A 14,899-nucleotide genomic window follows, 5' to 3' on the forward strand; every position below is an offset into this window, starting at 1 on the left:
TTGCTTTCCTCCAGCTGTCATATGTAAAACTGTCAGCCAATTTAATCATTTGAAATAACTTGCATAAACTATTTATAATGGTGCTGAAATGTGCTTTGTCGCTGTAAAGCTCATTCCGAAGACGTACAATGCCAGTTGGTCGCTTCCATCATGAAAATAATCCGACTGGAAAGTTATTTTCGAATTGTTTTTCTCCACCTACGACAGGTGGAGGAAAACACAGTCGAACACACTAATACAGTTACATATTGTCAAGTTTCCAATAAGTTAAGCCGGAATCTAATTGGAATCGGTTGTGACAATGGAGTCGAAATGCTAACTGAGTAGTAACGTTTACGTCACAATTATTACGTTTTATAGGCTGTCTGTTCAACTAAGGGGCCGTACGCAAATGACGTAGCTTTTTCTGGCGATTTTCGACCCCTCCCTCCCCCTCGTAGCATTTGGTCACAAAATTCTAACCTCCCCCTTGTAAATGACGTAGCAGTACGAAACAAGTGTTTGAAATTAGAAAACAAAAAGTTCTGCTGGGAATGTGATTGTTTCCGATTCAATTACATTCAGATTTTTCACGCAGGGGATATAGGCCGTGTAAATGAAAACCACGTAAATTAAAAAAAACGCGTTAATAAAAACCGCGTAAATTACTACGCTGCTGAACAGTGCAATAACTACAGAAGCACGTTGTCAGATGCCTTACTGATAAAAAACATATAACCGAAATATGAAACATGAAAACCAATAGGCTCTTTACCCTACGCAACTACAAAGCGCCGTAAACATGGATTAACAAGTTACAACGCACACGCACACATAAAAATAAATATATTTTTTTCAAACGCAACACTCTTAAGCAGCACACACCGTATTGAATTAAATCCAAACCACCCCGCCCACCCACTTTGCAAATCATTCTGTGACACCGTGCTGGTACCCGAAAATCCGCACACGGCCACCGCTGCCGAAAATGCATAGCGTCTACCGCTTATTGTAGTGCCCAAACGCTGCAGCCATGATCTTACCCGTTCGACATAAGAACAAAAACTGATTCAAACGGGTACGCGTCACCTCTATTTATAAACTAACCGTATATGGTTTAGTCACTTAGGTGCGAGTGGGTGCAAATGCCAACATTACCGAAAATCGATAGCGCTTATTGCATCGCCCGGAGACGATGTTGCTCGGATGGGATAAGAGCAACAACTGATTTAAACGGACATGCGTTGCTTCTATTTATGACTTTTCGTGTTTCATTGAGCAACTAAGCTGCCCTCTCTTGACGGCTGTGTCTGAGAAATCTGCCTCACGAATGGTAATTTTCCCGTTTTTCGTGAACTTTTTAATTTTACCAATTTCCAAAAGTCTACTTTTATTGGGGAGATATTAAATTATTACCAATATTTAAGTTAGGTGTTTCTGAATCGGTTGGTGTATGAATGATTAAAATCCATCTAGTATTGCTTGTGGCAGTAAAAACTGGATTCTAACCACACTGCGCACTTACTATTCTTCTATTGAATTCTTCTCATAGACTGGTTAGCTCGACTGGTCTGTCCATGAAAATACCATCTCTATCACTTGAAATACATGTGATTTGACAGCTCGCAGTTTTCAGTAGCAGTTTGATCACTCGCACTTCGAAAGTGCGGAGTCCAGGTTGGTGGGAAGTGCGCAATAATATCGGAGTTATAAGCGTGCAAACCTTACATAGTTTCGTTACATGGGAGATAGTTTAGATTTTAGAATGACACCTAGCCCCAGATAGTAGAGTAAGACATTTTTAATGTCAAAAATTACATATGTTTTTCAATTCTTTTAAATATATGTCCTTACAAAATGTTTGACGACTTTTATCAACATTTTCATTATAACAGCAAATTGCCTACTAAACAAGCCCATTTTATGACAAATATAATGTGGATAGTTTTGTTTAGCATTTAAAATAAGTCTACTAGTTAGCAATATTAGCTAACTAATGTGGAAATTTAAATCCGCATGAAAAATCTTTCAATTTCTTTGCGAGCCTGCCATTCCTCGAACAGTAAAATTTACAAAATGAAAAACCGCGTGAAAAGCAACTTGGGAATGGAGGAACATTAAATTGTTTTCTCTAATTAATCTAATTAATACTAGGGGCATAGCACTCTAGAAATATATAACAAATTTGCATCAAATTAGAAAAAATGCATTTGCATAATTTCCATTTTTGCATCAACTTTGCACTCCCTCGCAGAAAATTTTGTTTAACAAATGTCCTACGCTGATTCACTTTGTTCGACGTTTTATTGAAGGTAGGACTGATTTTTTGTAGGGTTTTGACGTCTTACACGCAACGCAAAATACATTGCACGTAACGCAAAATACATTTTTAATTTTTATTTTGATGGAAAGAAATGCATTTAATTTAGCTGATTTTTAAACATGCATCACAAGTGATCTGCCCCTAGAATTAACGGGTGCCCGTCAAAAAAATTTAAACTTAATGCTACGTCGCACAACTTCTGACCCTACCCTCCCCCTCGTCACACTTCGTCACAAATTTGGTATACCCTCCCTACCCCCCAAAATGCTACGTCATTTATGTATGGCCCCTACCCACTGAGACGTCCAAAAAATTGTTTCAAAATCGTTCAACGCGGGTCCAACGATGGACGTTTGTTGAACGGTTATTTGGACGTTGTCCAAATTGGTCCAACGAACGTCCTTCATTGGACGATTTTGAAACCAACCGTTCTTAGAGGGTAACTACAACTAACAATTTTGACGCATGCTAAGACTTTGGTTCAGACCAGGGTGGCCAGACCTACCGATTTATCGGTAGTCCTACCGATTTTGGTCTTCCCTACCGATTCACAGACGACCAAGGCAAAACTACCGATATTTTGTTATTCCTACCGAAAACTACCGATTTTTATTGATTTTAGACACATCCTACTCAACATTCATTTTAGAGTTGGATTTGGTCTGAGATCTGTGTTGTCAGTATTTTACAATTCTATGTCAATACTACACTAAGAAAAATTATATGGTAACATTTACCATATGAGGAGGTTAACTTGAATTTGCGAGTATGGTGGTTTTTAACCGACTATAGCGTCAGGTCATTTTAACCATATCTATGTTCAAAATCACTATACAAGAGCTTTGGACCATAATAGTACTATTGAACATTCTATTGTAAGCATGACCATTATAAGTGGTATGCTCGGTGTAAGAATATGCATAGTTATCATCACCTGGAACTGTTTGTTATAACTATACCAGGAGAATGGTATGTTTTACTATGCATTATGCATAATAGTAAAATTGAACACTCTGTTGGATTAATGACCATAAGTGAAATGCTTGGAATAACAATAAGCATAGTTATCTTGACCAAGGCTTATTTGTAATAACCAAAACATTGGGATTTTGACATTTTTAGACTAGTTATGTTAAAATAGGATATCGTTGCTATGGAAATGACGCACCAAATCGTATAATGGTAAAGATGGATTTGAGCGAGTTTCAGTCAATCTAGCTTTTCGCAACTTCTCACGCATCCTTAGTTTATTGATGACATACATATTTTATTAAAAATAATAATCGTTTCAGCAACCAAATCCTAGTCTTCTATTTCTGCCTTTACGATTAGCTAAAAGAAACGCAAATTTTATGATATTAATACGTTGTTATTAAATGAAATTGAAATATTTACTCACATAGTGCAATATTATTTAGCAAAGCATACACTTAGTACTACAATCCATTGCGGAACATAATATTCTGTTTCCTAGGACTTAGAATCCGATTCTTAGTGCATAGACTTTGGAACATTGTAAGGCTAGTGCTACGATTTTATTTGGCCACTAAATATCTTTCCTTATTGGAACTGGGCGAGATCATCGCCTTACCGTAATATCACAGAGATAATATAATTTCAATAGCAAAAAAAATAAAATTAATAAGTGCACTAAAAAGCACGGTCGTGTTTTATGTATACAATTTTTCACTGTAATGGCCTCATCAATGGGAACGCAAACATTAACTAGTTTTATGGTTGTTAGTAGTTCAAAGCATTGTCAGTTGAAAACCACTATACGCAAAAGGTGTTCACAATCAAGATCACGTCCATATAAATAGTGTATATAGTTATTTCGATCTTTTTATTCATATAATAACTATAAATTTAGTGTTCACGACTTCTTACTTTATTGTGCAGAGAACAATCAAACGAAAAGTAGTTATAACAATGACATTGGTGATTTCAAAGATGTTTACCATGTTCATATTTTCATTTTTACTTTTATATTAATAGTGATTCTGACTATTCCGTTGTCCGTCTTTTGATGATAGATATTGTTGGAGTGAACATGTTCAAATTGTTATAAATAACAACAGCATAGTTAAGCGGCAATCGATTTTAGTAGTATTTATTACGATACAGAAGTTTAGTATTACCGATCTCATGGTCATTACTGCTATGTTTGCAAATAGTTAAAACAACCACGAAAGTCAGGTAATAGATACCAGAGGATTTTTCTCAGTGTACGTTTTTGGGACAACAACCCGACCTACCGATAAATTTTTAGTGACCCTACCGATATTAAGGAATTCTATCTGGCCACCCTGGTTCAGACCTTAGTTGGACGACGTTCAAAAGACGTCCATCTTTGGAACCGTGATGAACGATTTTGAAACCGTTTGTTTGGCTTCTCAGTGGGAATCAAAAAAATATACTACTCTTTACTACGGATTGCTATACACAACAAAAAAGAATAAACGATTTACTTCCTGTTTGCTTTGGAGATTTAGCTCCAATCCAATTTCCCCTGGTACCGGAACATTTTATTCATTTTGGTGACACCCTTTCATAATTTAATTCGGACATCTAGTTGGTTTCTGACAGAAATCTTGTTTAAAAGCAACATTCAATTCCGAGTTCTATCCTTGAAGATACATTGAAAACATATTTTTATTAAAATTGAAAAGATTATAAAAGTATTTCTGGCAGCCCTGTCTACGTCATTCTGTTGCATTAGCGAACTGGTAGGTATCACAGTTTTCGCAAATTCTGTTTAATTCATTTAAATCGTTATTCTTTTTAGCGTTTCTTGGTAGCCATCTGAAAATCGCACGAAAATGTCCGCCTGGAGAGCAGCTGGTTTAAAGTTAGTACACATTACATCAGTTTATTTTTCAACTTTGAGTGTGGTGTGATTCCTTACGTAACCCCTCTTTCGCGTTAACAGTGGTTAAAAAACTTTTTATTTGAATTCGTTTTTTTATAGCTACATAAACTATTCTAACATTGCCGCTCGTCTGGTCCGTCAGGCTTTGAAGTCGGAACACAGAGCTCAAGCTGCGCGGCGCGATGATTCGCATATCAAATTCACCAAATGGATCAATGGAAAGCCGGAAAGTAAGTATCTGACAATCAGCCTTATTCTGCATAGCCCTCCGAAAGTAACCCAATGCACCAAGTGTACAACGTCCTGATATTCAGGCAACACCGTCTAGAGGCCGATTTCTTTATATTGGCGTAAACGTTTAACAGTTAAGCGAGGACGAAGAAATCCGTCGTCGATTTCTTCACCCTCGCTTAACTTTTAAACGAGGTTCACCAGTACGTTTAAACCTGGCTTAAGCGCTAAGCGAGGGTGAAGAAATCGGCCCTAAATGTGAACAATTCAATATTAATTCGTCAATAGGGCGAAAGTGATTTTTGTAAACAAACTTGTTTCGCTCATTAGTCTGCTGCAGAGTGGAATTTCATGAAAAATATGCGTTAATGTAAATTTTTACCCTTCGTAGAAGTAATTTCAATTGTTTTCTGCTTCGAAATTATAGTAAATTAAGAGAAACCCTCAAAATAAAAGTTTGTTTACAAATCGCCCTTTTGCAAATTTAATATGAAATTATGCGACTGCCGGAGGGATAACGACGGATTTATTTTTCGAATGAAAGTGATCAGAGTGAATTCGATTCCCGTTTAATTTTGTTGTAATTTAGAAAGCAAATACCCTTCATTCGAAAGAGGAAATTGTATTGAAGAATAAGGCTGAATGCTGCCAATTATTTTAAATTTAACCATCGAAATAATCGATAAAATTATTTTAAAAAATTACAGCTGAGAAATAAACATATCAAGATTAGTGTAGGTAAAACGAGTTAAGATTTACGAGAAACGTAAGTTATGCAAACTACTGCCTAACGAATTGGTTTCCAATAATAACAAAACCTCCAGACTAAAATAACAAAGAAACGACAAATTTCATTCCAGTTAAAATTAAAATTCCAAGCATCATTTTGTTATTCTAGTCTCTTGAAAATGTTTCCATAAAACTTGTGTTGTTTTTTTTTACTGAAATAAGCATGTTAAATGTTTTAGGACGTCTTAACAAGAAGTGTTTTATGTAATAACATGCATCCGTCATGAAGATTCGATTTCTTACTAATGTAATTTTTTTATTTTTGCAGAACTGGCCGCTGAAAATTAGGGCCTCATTCTCACAGTCACATCACCGGCTCTGTGTAGATTCTATGAGAATAAAAAAATAAGTTCATAATCATAATTATTCGTATGGAAAAAAGGTAAATTTTATTTTAACAATATTTGATGCCGAAAGAAATCCGTAAGCAAATAACACCTTCACCTCTAAGAAAATTTAATATCACAATGAACTATATAGGCACACGTTTCGGTCCTTCGCCGAGCTTGGTATAGATCATATATTTTAGCATGTTTTGTCCAGCGAGGGTAAATGCTGTTGCCGGTTCCGGTAATTGTGTTAAATCTATTGGAAGCCCTTTGATGTATTCAGGACAATTCAGTTTATCATTTGGGAAAACTTTATTTATCACAGCTAACATCTCGGAAACATCCTTTTCAAGTAAATAAAGGCACGCATTTGGACCAGCATCAAAGGTGTAAGCCACTCTAATTTCACCCTTCAGATCGTTGAATTGGTGAATCACATTAACGATAGCATGCGAGACGTCGTTCATGTAAACACATGGTGGGTATGTGTCAAGACATACTGCGTGGAATTGATTGCTGTCCTGCATTGTAACTCTTCCAAATGTTTCGAAGTCCTTCATGTGAAGAGCCTGTTTAAAAAAACCAATGATCAATGACTCAGTTTTATATAGAATATTACTAACCTTCACTAATTCCTTTGTATGTTGCGGTACACAGTGTTCCACTCGATGCTTCAATAACTTAGACGTTCTTACACTGGTCGACATTCCTCCCGTTGAACTGGTTTTTTTGCGGGTATCGTTTACCACCAAAATGAGGATTCGCATTTCAGGCCAAAAATCATGAGGAAATAACTGAACAGCGATCGAATCACTTCCGTCTGGCAGATGCCCTTTACACCATTGCACAAAACCAGAATACAAGCTGCGACAGGCCGATCCGCTTCCTTGGCGAGCAATGGATGTTATTTCCATGTTCTCTAGTCCATACAAACATGCCAAAGTATATACTGAAAAAGATTTCGAAATATAGTTAAATTTGAATTTTATAACGTAGAAATGCTGCGGATTATGTTCGAAGGTATCAACATTCAACCATTGAAAAAAGACTATCGCGCAAAGCTGAAACTAATGGCTTTTTGTTGCACGAAAGGACTGGTAATCATAGTGAATGGACAACAGTCAGGCAAGTTATATACGATATGTGTACTGCCCATTATCGCAAGTCAGTCCCATGTTCCATGGGATTCCCTATCTACATGGGAATGACTTGCGATTATACGTAGTGTAATAATAGCATAAAGTAAATAATTTCCTCTTCGATGGGTCCGGACGACGTGTTCTTCTTGGGTGCAGAATTGGCACCTGAAAGATAATTAATTATTCACAATAGGATTCCATGATTATTTTACTCCGTTTCTTGGAAATGCTGAATCGCCTCATGTCAACGTGATCTTTTCGAGTCGAACCAGATGGACATTCGGTTCGAGCAGACTTTCTGGGCTTCATTCTTGGGATTCGTCAAAAAATATTTCTCGCACTCTTCATGAACAAGTTATTTTTTGTTTTTTTGGTTTCGATTAAAGAGGTTTTAACCTATTCTTTTTCTGGATCTTTAAGCTGCCTTAACCCTCAGCATAATGATAATAGAAAAAAAAACTAAGGATTTGCCTGATCCATATCCTAATAACTACCAATATGGGGGGTGGGCGTAGCGTAGTTGGTAAATTGATTGCCTTGTACGCAACGCACCTGGGTTCAAGTCCCTACCCCGCACATGGGGTTAGAAATTTTTCCTAAGAGATTTTTCTAACTCGAAGAGGCAAATGACCTTAAGGTTAAAACCTCTATAATCGAAATAAAAAAACTACCAATATATAGGGCTGTTCGTACCTACCTATCGTCTTCTTAGGTAGGTAAATGTGATTGAATTTATCGGTCAAAAGCCCAAATTGTTAGCTTGAAACCTCAGCTACATTTTGGATTTGCATCACTCCAGAGTTACTGTAGCGCTAGGCGACGATTTGCAAAAGGCTACGTTTTCCATCCGTTTACAATGTAGTGGTAAATCGGACCTCCATACGGGGCTGCCATTTTTTATTTTTTTTTGCTGTACACCGCCAGAAAACCTTACGATTTTTTGATAATTCGAGGGGTCTGAATTACCCCAACGGGTTTAATAGCCCCGGATTCCCCTATTAGAACAGGGATTATCGAATTCTGTTATAAGATGAAGGAGAAACAGCGCAGTTGTAGGAAAAGGTATTCGTTAGTTGGGACTAACACTGCTAGTATTTCTACTGTATCCTATCCATCATTGGTTTGCTACAGACGTAGGAGTCGGAAAAAGACGCTAGAAACAAGACAGAAGCGAATCAAATTCGATTGTTTTTCAGTTGTAGTGACGATGACTCAAACGCAACGGCAGGAAACTGTTGAATAATATTGGACAAACTGGAGGACACGATATCATACGCTCTTTGAGAGAACTTTATGCATGTATGTTTGTATCTATGTAGGTATGTTTGGACGGATATGGAAGGACAGTACTACCAACAAGTGCAACGGTACTACCAACAAGTGCAACGGTGAGAAATTAAGTGTGCAGTTAATGCCCAAATGCTGCAGAAATTGGTTGTTGAGATAGCCCAACTGTACACTGATAAATAAAAATAAAAGTAAAATAGTCAATTTGCGGATGAATGGGTAACAGTGAGGCAAGTTGTATTATACGATATGCCCAATAGGGTGGATGACGAATTCAAGTAGTCGAGCAACATCAGATCAAGCTTTAACATGTGAACTCTTATACAGTAGTTTTCATGACGCCACCTACGCTACTCTTCGATGGGCTCAAAGGGGCGGTCCATAAGGAACGTCTGATGTGTTCTTGATTACGTCCACAGTGGCACGACGAGTGACAAAACCCCAAAAATGAATGTCTTGTAATTCTTTTGTAAATATTTATTTTATGTTTTCTCCCAGTTTGAATAAAAGTATCTCAAAATTTTACCATAATCGGATGAAAGCTAAATTTTTCACATGTTGTTGAACCAGGTGAGGTCGAGGATCTCTGTTCAATTCAATTTATTAGAATTGTTCGTACCTTCAAACTTCAAATGGCGATATCTCAAGAACTACACGGCCGATTGGAGTAGTTTTAAGTTTTTTGGAAAGCAGAATGAATATGCAAAACTATAGACGTGAGCTTCTTGTGCGAAAATGTTTCTCGTTTGTTCAGCATCAAGGAAAACCAATTGAGAAATTCTATGTCATATAAATAATTTATCTTTATATGTCTTCCAAGTTTTGAGATGGTCTCCCATGGGTCACTTATCATCAATCTGACTCAAAATTTAGTGTAGTTTCAAGATATAAAAGCCTCATCTTGCGCATTTTTGCGCCGAAGTTGTTATGGCAATGTTTTTGGAAATACCCATGTGGAGACGCCCTGTAGCTCATAAAGCTTCTTACAAATTGCTTGCCTAATGAACATCATATTACTGAAAAATTAGTGCTTTTTACTAGTTTTGTCAACCATTTCTGCTATCCAATGTGATTGACCACTATTATTAACGTGTATATTAACCCTTTAACGTCCAACGCCTCCACATGGGTTTATACAAAAGTTGTCGAAAAAAAGAATTATGGAATTTCAAAACTAATAGCAGAAATGGATTAAGCGACCTAAAATTAGTTATAAAAACGATTTTTAGCCATATAAACCAATTTTTATAATTTTGTCACAACTTTATATGAACAGGTGCCAATGTGCGTCATTAGCATCTCGGTCAATAATCGATAGATAGACTAATCGAGGCTATCTACTATTTGATACAATTCTTTTAAACAGGTGCGACTAAGTATGGTATTGTATGGTATTGCAGAAGATGGAGTATTATTCACCCAACACACCAAATTTTTACAAAAGACTAAGCGAAATAACCACGATCTACTGTATCGCGCTATGATGCAATAAATTTGCACTATAGTTTTAATTCGATTTGAAAGTAAACAGTCCTAGAGTTTTACAGTGGTGTTTAGGGCGATATGGTGAAATGATAAGAAACTTGAATATTGTTATTAGCAGTTGAAGGGCTCAGTGCAAGAACGGCACAACTGCAAAAACTTGTTCTGAGATATAATAACGGAAAATGAAAATAACAGAATTTGTTTTTACGTTTTATTTGCGACCATTAATTTTTCTCTGCATTTCCTTTTCATCGGGCTAAATGGTACGTACGTAGGGGTTAGATATTTTTAACATAGAATGTGTATGCAAAGTTTGAAATAAATCGGTTAAGTAGTTTTGGAATGGCGGTAATACCGTAAATCATGTTTTTTTTCCAGAGATGTACAAAAAGCTTCGTCACCAAGTGATTTGTCGATATTTTCGCATAGAAAAATTACAGTATGTTATTGAAATGATACACTGTAATGTTCAAAAGTTTTGAAAAATTAAAAAGTTCTAAAAAACGCAAAAGAAAGTGTTTTTTTTTCTGTCAAGCTGAAACCCTTTACCCTCAATTCGCTTGGGTGGGGGACATGTGGACCCTACTATAGACGAATTTCGCACCAACTCGAACAAATGTTGGCAGCACCCTCTCACATTTTAATGAAACTTTCTGTACATGAGAACTTTGTCACAAAAAGCCACTTTGCTTTGTTTTTCCAAAAATGATCTGGACTTTCTTTTGAAAAGGGCCGAACTTTTTTTACCAATCTTTTTCAAATGGCTATAGTCTAAAAATGACAAATCCTGCAAAAATGTTGTAGGAGTGATTTTCACAAAATTAGTCAAATTTTTGAATAAAAATATTGAAAAAATTATTCATTGACTTCTACACTGAAAAAAATTCGATTTCCAAAAAAACCCTATTTTTTATTTGGATGAAATTTTGTTCCAAAATAGGTAATTATGTTCCCTACCTACCGTCAACCATTCAAGTTGGGCACGTTCAAGGAAAAAAAGTTATTTAAAAAACTTCCTTGTCCAAACTGAATTTTTTTTTTTTCAGTGTATTTTTATCGAAAACTAAACCAATGAAAGTCATAATCATCTCAGAATCCATTTTCCCAACTGCTAGTTGCCTGATACATGCAAAAAGTATCAGTAACGAATTTGGTATATATTCATAATAAACTGGAAGATTGGAAGACTAAAAGACTGGAAGACAAGAAGACTTGAAGATTGCAGTTCATTTGTTCCTCTCATAACTGATAAATTTTATGAAAAAATTGACAAACTTTTCTAAAATTTATTTTATATCTGATGGAGCAACAGTGCAATACACAAATAATAAAACTTTGCAAGCTCGTGTAGATTCCAGTCAAAGTATGAGTTAAGCGCAGAATGGCAATTGCCAAGAAAGTTTGAATTTACGTAAAGGAATAAAGCAATGATTTCATTACATCAAACTTATTCTTATTATATTTTGGTAGTACATTTTTCAGTAAAATAAACAAGCATAAGTTTATAAAAATAAATTAATAATTCGCGGAGTTATGGCTTTTTCCCCGAAACCCTTTTTTAAAGGTTTGCGGTGATCACGATTGGAGACCAATAGACCATCTAAAATCCCAAAGCTCAAAAAAATCCATTAGTATATGAGTATTCCTCGTACCTTAATGATGGGTTGAATAAATAATAATTTTTTTTTGTTAAAAAAAATCTTATCCATGAAACAAATTTATGAATAAATAAGGAATCGGTTAAGTACGAAACAAATTAATTACGATCATTTGAAAAAAAAAATATGAAAATTGATTGAGTAGTTTTTCAGCAATCGTGATCACGACAAAACCATTTTTAGTAAAACGACATTTCGAGATAATCGAGTTTAAAATTTCAAATTACCACTGCTCTTAGTAGACGAAGCGCACTTGGAAGCGGTGTAACTTTCGATCTATTTCTCGGATCTTTATAAAAATTTGGGAAAACATTCTCAAGGAGTTATACTTACAGATAAAGTAATAAAAAAATTCGATTTCATGAAAAATGAAAAAGTATTAAACCCCTAAATAAAAATATGCTTAGTTGCCAAATTAGACAATATCTTCTCACAAACTGAGTTTTATTGGATTCTGAGATGATTATGACTTTCATTGGTTTAGTTTTCAATAAAAAATACACTGAAAAAAAATCAGTTTGGACAAGGAAAAGTTTTTTTTTCAAATAACTTTTTTTTCCTTAAAAGTGCCCAACTTGAATTTTTGACGGTAGGTAGGGAACATAGTTATCTATCTTGAAACAAAATCTCATCAAAATAAAAAATTGGGTTTTCTTGTAAATCGATTTTAAGTTTTTAAAATCGATTTTTTTCAGTGTAGGAGTCGATGAAGATTTTTTTCAATATTTTTATTCGAAAATTCGACTAATTTTGTAAAAACCATTGCTACAACATTTTTTTGTAGGATTTGGCTCTTTTCAAAAGAATGTCTAGATCATTTTTGGAAAAACAAAATATGCAAAGTGGCTTTTTGTGACAAAGTCTTCATGTACAGAAAGTTTCATTAGAATCTGAGAGGGTGCTGCCAACTCTGAATACGATTTGGCGCGCAATTCGTCAATGAGACATTTCCATGGAAATTTCTCAAAGAGATTCTATGATATTCTGTGGTTAAAGTTAACACATTGGAAAATTTTCTCCTAGAATTTAAAATTCATTTCTATTTACAGGGGTACAGGAATTGTCCTCGCTTGTCCATGGTGGGGGAGCCAAAAATGAAGATTAACTGTAAAGTTTGACATGATGTACGATTAAATCGTTTTAAATATTCTATGTGTAAAACCCTTTATACAATAAAAGTGTGCACTCCTGTACAAAAGTCGTAAAAAATAGTTTTATTACCATATGTAAGATTACTTATCTCTCACTAGGACCAAAAGGAAAGACTTGCTCTTCCTTTTGAATATTTGAAGATTTTTTCGAATGCTAAACAATATTTTATTCAAACCCTCAAATTTATTTTTTTGGTCAGAAGTCGGTGTCATTGCATTCATTTCATAATAACACACAATAATTTGTGTTTATCTCACTTTTGATATTTTTCGACTTGGGCCGTTCTTGCACTGAGCCCTTCAGTTGTCTCTTCAATTGGCATATCATGATCTCCAATTTACTTAAGATGCATTGGGTTCAGCTTCGAATTGTTATAAACTGCTAAAAATCTCGAATTCACTAAAAATTAATTTCTCCACATTGTCTTGGGATGAGAAAACAATTGTATCCTATGCTACTATTTCATGGTTGTATTCACAATATTGCTGTATCACTCGCCCTAAAGTTCCTTTGCTATGTATGTAGACTTTGAGCGAAGTAGATAGTTGTAACCATGTAACCATCCTTGAAAAGGTTATATTTCTTCTCTATCGCCCGATCCGGTAAATGGACCCTCGGGTAAATCCGGCGCCGGCAGTTTAACGCTGGCTTCGCATTCTTTCAGCTTTATTTTTGAGCTTTCTATTTCGATATACCATGAAAATTATACCATACACTAAAACCACATTATTTTTTTTTTATAAATATGGTAGTTATTCCGCTAAGTAGAGTTACTCACTTAATTTAATCCTGCCAATTTTTGTTATTACACTGGTTCTTAGGAAAAAAGCAAAAATGTTGACTCCAGTTTTTATGTATGCCATCGATAAAAGGTCAAGGGAATAACGAAATAGTGCGGCACCCTTCCTAATAGAGCCAAAAAAGACACTATTTGAAATATTTTTCACACTTACCTAAACAAGCATATCCGGATGCACTTGAAGCCAGCCCTGCGGCAGTTGGGAAATTGTTTTCCGTATTCACGTGAACCTTCCAGTTCAAAATGTGTGGCTCACACTTGTGCGATCTTTCAGCTAGTTTTTTCACTGAAAATATATTATATTCAGTAACAATCTTTCTATTTTACATATTGAATTACGATTCGAAAAAATAAATGGGTGACACATGAGATCGTGACATAGTGTGCATACAAGTTTTTATACAAAAACGAGAATAGATTATCTACTAATCGGTCAATCACGAAGTGCAACCACAGACTAACAGACATAACACTCAAAAACAAAGCTTCGCTCGCTTTAACGGTCATTTTAAATATATTTGTAGTTGGGACTGTGGCCACATTTGAAATTATGGCGCCACTGACATATGAACAAGCATATGGGGGATAGACCACTAGTGAAAAATTGTTCCCAAACCTGAGGGGTAACCCACCAGTAAATGAGTGATTGGGACTGTGAATAAAAGGTGGAGCTAGTGTTCTGGGAAAATTGTCGGATCGATGTTTTTTGAAGGAATTCCCTCATAGTGTTATGTCTGTTAGTCTGTGGTGCAACTACGGGCAGTTTACCTAAGCTAAGCTAAAAACGAGAATAGATTATCTACTAAGTAATGCTAAAAATGAATCGTGTATCACAGAGACAGAGTTGTTATCACGTAAA

The 14,899-nt window shown here is 35.5% G+C and overlaps 2 protein-coding genes across 6 annotated transcripts; one reads left to right on the forward strand and one right to left on the reverse strand.

Moving 5' to 3' along the window:
- Positions 1–4,894: 4,894 nt before the first annotated feature.
- Positions 4,895–13,277, forward strand: LOC131695804 (protein stunted-like). Of its 5 annotated transcripts, none has more exons than XM_058984334.1 (5): positions 4,895–5,028; positions 5,088–5,150; positions 5,271–5,401; positions 6,110–6,140; positions 6,460–6,578. In XM_058984334.1, the coding sequence occupies exons 2-4, from the start codon at positions 5,122–5,124 to the stop codon at positions 6,118–6,120; spliced, it is 171 nt and encodes a 56-aa protein (XP_058840317.1). In that variant the 5' UTR covers positions 4,895–5,028; positions 5,088–5,121; the 3' UTR covers positions 6,121–6,140; positions 6,460–6,578. The 5 variants fall into 5 exon arrangements, 4 of the variants coding, with proteins under 4 accessions (XP_058840317.1, XP_058840318.1, XP_058840316.1 ...); XM_058984335.1 differs by having other exon boundaries at positions 4,896–5,028; positions 6,110–6,136; XM_058984333.1 differs by having other exon boundaries at positions 4,900–5,028; positions 6,110–6,168.
- On the reverse strand, positions 6,555–14,488 carry LOC131695803 (diphosphomevalonate decarboxylase). The gene is made up of 3 exons (XM_058984331.1): positions 14,195–14,488; positions 7,144–7,469; positions 6,555–7,089 (listed from the first exon to the last, which is right to left on the reverse strand). Exons 2-3 carry the CDS (start codon positions 7,432–7,434, stop codon positions 6,664–6,666), a joined length of 717 nt encoding a protein of 238 aa, XP_058840314.1. The 5' UTR covers positions 7,435–7,469; positions 14,195–14,488; the 3' UTR covers positions 6,555–6,663.
- Positions 14,489–14,899: the final 411 nt, after the last annotated feature.

The sequence above is a fragment of the Topomyia yanbarensis genome, unplaced genomic scaffold (assembly GCF_030247195.1).
Source record: "Topomyia yanbarensis strain Yona2022 unplaced genomic scaffold, ASM3024719v1 HiC_scaffold_553, whole genome shotgun sequence".
Classification (NCBI taxonomy): Eukaryota; Metazoa; Arthropoda; class Insecta; order Diptera; family Culicidae; genus Topomyia; species Topomyia yanbarensis.

Coding starts and splice junctions, on each gene's coding strand:
- LOC131695804 (XM_058984332.1), top strand. CDS start 5,122: ATGTCCGCCTGGAGAGCAGCTGGTTTAAA. Junction 5,151..5,270: donor TGGAGAGCAGCTGGTTTAAA/GTTAGTACACAT, acceptor GTTTTTTTATAG/CTACATAAACTATTCTAACA. Junction 5,402..6,459: donor GATCAATGGAAAGCCGGAAA/GTAAGTATCTGA, acceptor TTATTTTTGCAG/AACTGGCCGCTGAAAATTAG.
- LOC131695803 (XM_058984331.1), bottom strand. CDS start 7,434: ATGGAAATAACATCCATTGCTCGCCAAGGAAGCGGATCGGCCTGTCGC. Junction 7,090..7,143: donor ATACAAAGGAATTAGTGAAG/GTTAGTAATATT, acceptor TTTTTTAAACAG/GCTCTTCACATGAAGGACTT.